This window comes from Lutra lutra, chromosome 13, assembly GCF_902655055.1.
Source record: "Lutra lutra chromosome 13, mLutLut1.2, whole genome shotgun sequence".
In the NCBI taxonomy this organism is placed as follows: domain Eukaryota; kingdom Metazoa; phylum Chordata; class Mammalia; order Carnivora; family Mustelidae; genus Lutra; species Lutra lutra.
In genome coordinates this window covers 88,197,728-88,204,184 of record NC_062290.1, presented here as the reverse complement: position 1 = coordinate 88,204,184, position 6,457 = coordinate 88,197,728, and the positions used below count along the sequence as shown (strand labels likewise).

General features: G+C 57.0%; 1 protein-coding gene across 1 annotated transcript; it reads left to right on the top strand.

Annotated features, from left to right (window-relative positions):
• Positions 1 to 1,302: 1,302 nt before the first annotated feature.
• DPM2 (dolichyl-phosphate mannosyltransferase subunit 2, regulatory) lies at positions 1,303 to 4,125 on the top strand. The gene is given in 5 exon segments (XM_047700956.1): positions 1,303 to 1,380; positions 1,673 to 1,762; positions 2,579 to 2,639; positions 2,642 to 2,680; positions 3,473 to 4,125. Coding segments are annotated over 5 exon segments (252 nt in total). The 5' UTR covers positions 1,303 to 1,377; the 3' UTR covers positions 3,532 to 4,125.
• The last annotated feature ends 2,332 nt before the right edge of the window (positions 4,126 to 6,457 follow it).

The window sequence follows — 6,457 nt, the reverse complement described above, 5'->3', positions numbered from 1 at the left end:
CAGGCTAGAAGGGACCAGGCCTCCAGGGCTCCTCCCTGCTGCAGCGTGGCATTGTCTGCACCCCTCCTCAGGGCGGACACCCACTCATGGCCCCTTTAAACTCTGGAGGCTGATTTTGAGTCTCTTCCTCTGTTCTGCACAGCACACCTGGGGAGGGGAAAGTTGGCTCCTAGCTGAGCCCAAAGTCTGTCGTGAGATGAGAGGGATGGCATTAAGCTGTAGGCCAAGAAGAATTGTTACTATTAGCTTTGAGGAGAGCAGTCCCCGTAGAGACGGGTTCAGGTGACTCGGAGACATGCTGCCCTCAGGTGCAAACCATTCCTGGTTCTAACGCATCTCTGCAAGTGTGTCTGCCCTTCCTGCACTCCCCATGTGGGAACTAGGGATACAGCTGTGACCGCAGACCCTATACCCATGGACCTCACAGGCCAGATCAACAAGGAAATGAGCTAAGATGATGACAAGCGTTATCACAGAGACACTCTGGGGGCTGTGGAGGATAGAGGAGGGAACCTCTGCCCAGCTGTGAGAGGCCTTCCTTAGGATGTGTGGCATCCCAGTGAGACCTGATGGGTGAAGAGCATCCAGCCCCGCAAGCTGTGGGAAGACTGTTCCAGACTGGGGAGGTGACCTGCATGGGGGCCTTCCAATGATCTGTCTGTGCTGCTCGCTGAGCTGCAGCGACACCCAGGGCTCAAAAGGCAGATGGTGAAGGAAGGGGGGGCGGTTTACACTGACCTCATCCTTGCAGTGAAGAGAAGACACTGGAAGGGTTCCCTAGGAAGCCAGGCGATGGTGAGGGGAGCTCCCCTCACAGCCAGTGGGAGTCCTCCAAACCCTGAGGATCTGGGCCCACGCCCCCATCCCCACCCCAGGTGGGGCAACAAACACTCTGCATCCCTCTCGACAGACAAGTTAGGGCCTCGGTATTAGAAAGTATGGTCCCCGGGTTCCGATCTCGGCTTCACCACTGACTCGAATTGTGATCTGCAAGTCTTCACCTCTCTCGGAGCCTCATTTTCCCCATCTGAAACCTGGGACTTCTAACCTCCCACGCCATCTGGCTCTGCCTCCTGGGATATTTGGAGGTGGACTTTTGCTTCTGGGGCGAGTCCGGCAGGACTGACAATCCAGATTGCCAGACAATCTGGGTCCCCATTCCCTAGGGAGAGTCGGGGAACAGCGCGACCCAAGATACCCTTGGAAACTACATTTCCCGGCATGCGAAGCGGGAGGCGGCACCCGCCTGTCTAGGGACACGTAATCCCGGCCCGCCTAAAGACTACGACTCCCGGCGTGCCCTGCGGCCCAGGGCCTGAAGGGCCCGGATCCGGATCTGGCTGTGGCTTGCGGCTCGGGAGTGGGAACGCGGGAGAGATGGTGAGCTCTGGGCCGAGCGCTTGGGGGACGGGAGGGGGGCAGTCTGGGAGGGGGTCTTCCCGGGAGTCCGGGCTTAGGCATTGGGAGCCCGGATTGCTGTCTCGCGGGCGCACCGTACGAATAAAAACGCCGTGGCCCGCACTCCCCGAGCCTAGAAAGTGATACCCCGCCAGGCCTGTCTCCATCTGTTGAGTGAATGGGAAGCTAAGAGCGAATCAGGCTGCGACGCCACCCGCCAGCAGTGCACCCGAATGGGGAGATCCTTCGTCCGTTGAGCCCTCCTTTCCTCCAGGCCACGGGAACAGACCAGGTGGTGGGACTCGGCCTCGTCGTCGTTAGCCTGATCATCTTCACCTACTACACGGCCTGGGTGATTCTCTTGGTATGTGCGCCCCCCGCCCAGCCCCCTGTGTCTGACTTTCGACCCCAGCATCATTTAAGCAGCTGCTATGTACCAGACACTGTGCCAGGTGCTTTCCCTGCCCTCATCTCCCGAAATCCCCAGAACAGCACTACGAGGACGATGGCAGAGGTGTCCCAGCTTATACATGAGGAAGCTAAAGCTCAGGAAGAAGGGTCGGGTCCTTCATGCTACACCGTGAAGTCCTGTTACTGATTCGCTTTTGCCTGTGCTTGGAGTTCCGGGCCTTCTGGGTTATCCTGCTGGCTCCCGGGCGTGATGAGTGCCCGGAGATCTTGTGAGGGCTTTTAGGATTTTTTTTTTCCTTGTGGGAAACTTTGTTGGTGACTGCTTAAGAAGTGCAGTGTGTTTGGAGGGCAAAAACTTGCAGAACTTTGGAGGAAATGTTCGTAAAGAAGACCTTGGAGCCTACTTGAAGATTTCTCCTGCACCTTTGCCCTTGTAGGGCTGTGAGTGCCTTAGGGCAAGGCCCTCGTCTTCTCTTCATTTCCAGGTCCCCCGCACCACCTTAGGGCAGTCACCAGCAAGTGTACAGTGAACAACTATTCAGTGAGTGAATGAAGGAAACCAACCAGAACACCCCAGATAACATCATCTTAACCAACTGAGCCACCCAGGCACCCTAGATACCATCATCTTAAAGCAGGCGCTGTCCCAGTGCTTTGACGGGGGGTGGGGGGGAGGTTAGCACCTGAGATGGAGGAAGGGCCGTGTTTGGCCTTGAGGGGCTGGGCCAGGCATGGGGAACACTCACCAGAGCTCTGTCCTCCACACCAGCCATTCATAGATAGCCAGCATGTCATCCACAAGTACTTCCTGCCCCGAGCCTATGCTGTCACCATCCCCTGGCTGTCGGCCTCCTGCTGCTCCTGTTTGTGGGTAAGTCATCTCTCCCTCCACCCCAGCAGGGTATCTGGGAATTCCCTCAGCCCTCTCCCATCCCTGAACATGCTTCCACACCACAGCACTTGCAGTACACCTGCTTGAGACCCCTGGCTCCCAGCTTATCCCTCAGGGTTTTCCTGTTCATCCTTCCAGGCTGCCAGTCAGTAGCCCTTCTGGTCTTCCCCATGCCTCAGGCTCATTAGTTTTAAATGGGATGGCTCTCATGGGGTGTCTCCCTTTTCTCCGCTCCCTCCACCACCACCATCATCACTCTGCGCACACGTCAGTCACCTTTCACCCCCTTGTCATCACTGGCTCGTGATTCCTGCCCCTCTCTCTCTCTCTCCCAGCATTTATGTGTGGGCTTCTGTGGGGCGGGGACTGTCTTCGTCATTATTATGTTCTCAGCTCCTGGCCAGGCTGTGGCACTGAGTTGGTGCCCAAGAAAGTGGTTTGGATGAGTCACTTGGATGACCAGGGTGTGGGGTGGGTGGTGGATGTCGAGTAGGCAGGTGGGAGGGTGGGCAGGTAGATGGGTAATTGAGTGGGTCTTGTGCCCTGTAGCGTCTAAAACACTAAGTGTAGCCGTTTGCCTGTGCGGGCCCCATGTTGGTGTTTGTTGAATACATGGGGGTGGGTGTGTGACTTGCTGACTGACCAGGGAGGTGATCGTGGCCTTGGAGGGTGGTTGGGCAGGTGCTTGGCTCCGTGTGCACCTGCCCCGTCTGGCCTCCCAGCAGCCCCAAGCCCGGATCTTACTTGGCCTTTCTGGTCTGTGTATTCCAGGAATGTTCATCACCTACGTGATGCTGAAGAACCAGAAGGTGACCAAAAAGGCTCAGTGAAGGCCCAGCGGGGCTGAGGCTGCCGGCCCTTTTTGTGCCCCCTCCAGAGGTGGGAGCGCATAGGACCCATGCAGGCGCAGCAGCCCCTCCCGCCCGGCCCCCTGGACCTACCACACAGGCCTGCTCCTTCCCAGTCCAGCCTTCCAGAAGCCAGGAGGGAGGATTACCTGGAAGCCTCCCCCTTACCCTTTCTGGCTCAGGGCCTGAAAGATGCTGGTCATCCGAACTTCACCTTCACACTCCCTGTGGCCTTCTCCCCGGGGTTCTACCCTCTTGTTTCAGTTTCCCTCCTGTTACCTGCTGATGTCGGACTTGGTACGTTCTGAGGTAGCACGTGACCTTTCCCCACAGGTCCTGCTCCTCCTCGGGGGTGGCTTTCCCAGGTCTGACATAGCCCCAGGCCCTGCAAGGACTTTTGGACCTAGAATGTATAAGGGGAGGACTGACAGGCTCTGGGGTTACCACCAGCCCTCAGGGTCCATTAGGGTGGCCACAGTGGGCCCCCAGACCAACTGCTTCTCATAGAGGCCTAGCCCCCCAGCCCTAGTGCCGGCCAGCTGGGGAGAGCTGAGCAATAAACACTGGTGACGTGTTTGTCTCTGTGCCATCCCTGCCCGGGGAGCTGGGCTGCTCGGGGCCCGAGAGGGGCAGGTCTCAGGTCAGGAGACTCTGGTTCGTGCCGTGAGGGTGCCTCAGGTGCCTCCCAGATTGTCCCCGTGCTGGACCCAGGATAAAGTGGGGACCAAAACAGATGCGGCTCTGGCAGAGGCATGGCAACATGCCATACACCCCAACAGCCTCTACTGTGCCTGCCCTGCGCCAGCCCAGCTAGCATGCAGCATATTTTAGGGACCCTTGGGCCAGTCCCCAGAAAGCCCAAGTCCATTGTCTGTCTCTTGCACCCAGCAGTCCAACCTGGCATGGCTCTGAGCAGTGAGCTGGGGGAAGCAGAGCAGGGCTGGCTCTCTGCTCAGGCTGACTGATCTGGCGCAGGCCCAGCCCTGTCTCCCCAGCAGTCCCGCCATGCCCCCCGCCCCATGCAGCCAGGTCTCCCGTCCGCAGCACCCAGTTTAAGCCTCTGTCACGCCTTGTGTGATGTTCACTCTGGTTAGCAGAGACATCTCCCTCGCACCTGCCCTGCCCTCACTTGTCCCATCCTCTTCCTGTCCTGCAGGCCAGACTGAGCTGCCGCCTGGGCTTTGGATTCTGTCCTCTCCCCCTCCTATAGCAGGAGTATCCTGTCTCTGATGGTCCCCCACTCTCACAGAGGCAGCCTCTGCGTCTCACCAGCCCCCTCGTGTTTCCTGAGCATGCCCCAGGCCCCCACATAAAGGACCCTCCGTCAACCCAGTAATTCCCTCTAGGTCTCTCCCCCTTGCCCCCAAATGGCCAAATTCCCAGAAGTATCCACACCCGCTGCCCGCAGCTCCTCGCCATCGCTGTGTTTAGCATCACTCCTGAGGGGCTGTACCCACCCGGACCACCCATCCCCCTGGTGCACCTCAGATGCTCTCCGTGTCCGTGAGGTCTCATTATCATATGGGGGGTGGGGCTCCTTGGGACTTGATCACAAGCCTTCTCTCCCCACACTTGTCTTTACCAGGCTCGCCTCCTGAGCCCCAACGTATTGCCCGTGCACCAGTTAACTGCCATCGGGTGTCATAATGGCACCTCAAGTTCCTCCTGTCATGATCTGAATCCTCAGACTCCCCCTTCCCAGCTTCCCCTCCTACCTCCTTCCATGACTGGCACCATCCTGTGGCCCTAACCCCAGCCAGAAGCCTGGCACACATCACTGACCTTGGCTTCCTCCTCCTAGCCCCCATCCACGTGATCCCAGGTCCTGTCAATTCTCCCCTTTTCTCCCCTCCTCCCACCAGTCACCTTACTGATGCAAAAGCACCATCCTCTGCCCTAAGTCACTAAAAGATTCCTCTACACACACACACCCCCGCCCCTCCAATGTGGCCTTCTCTCCTGGGTAATGGCCTTTTAAGGACATTGGAGCATCTTTCTCATATACATAAGAGAACCTGAATGCTTGTTCACGTCTCACTCCAGCTCGACCTTTCATTTCCTGGGATTCTCTGGGGCCCTTTGCACACCCTACTCAACTTGGTTCTGCGTATATATACATATGAAACACCAGTTTGTGCCAGACACTGAGCCAAGAAAGGAGCCCAGCACGGTTCCTGTACTCCTGGTGCTCCCTAGGATGGGGGAAAATGTAATAAATAAATGAACAAGAGGATTTCTGACAGCGTTAAGTGTGATGAAGAAAAGAAAACAAGGTGATGTGATCAGGAATGCAGGTACATTGGGACGTCTGGGTGACTCAGTTAAGCATCTGCCTTCTGCTCAGGTCATGATCCCAGGACCCTGGGATGGAGCCCCCCGAGCAGGCTCCCTGCTCAGCGAGAAGGCTGTTTCTCTCCCTCCACACTACCCACCCCCTCCATTTGTGCGCACGCTCTCTCTCTCTCTCTCTGTGTCAAATAAAATCTTTAAATAAAAGAACGAGGGGACACTGAGTCTGGCAAAGTGACAAGAAAGAATAGGTCAAAGGAGAGCCTAGGGGAAAGGCTTTCAAGCAATGGGAAGAGCGCCTGTAAAAGCCCCAGGTGTGAAAGAATTTTATGCCTAAGGACGAGCAGGGGAGCTCCTTGTGGCTGTATGGTGGGTATAGGCAGAGTGGTTTGAGATGGGCCTGGGGCCATAGTGAGGGGTATGGGTTTTGTTCCAGGGCCTAGGGAAGCCACTGGAGGCTTTAAGCATGAGAGTGACATCATCTGATTTATGCTTTTAAAAGATCACGCTGGCAGCTGTGTTCCTCCCTCTCACCGCTGAATCCCGGGGGCCTAGAGCTGCTCCTGCCCATAGTGAGTGATCAAAATAGGCCTTGAATGAATGCATGCCCCAGACTTCC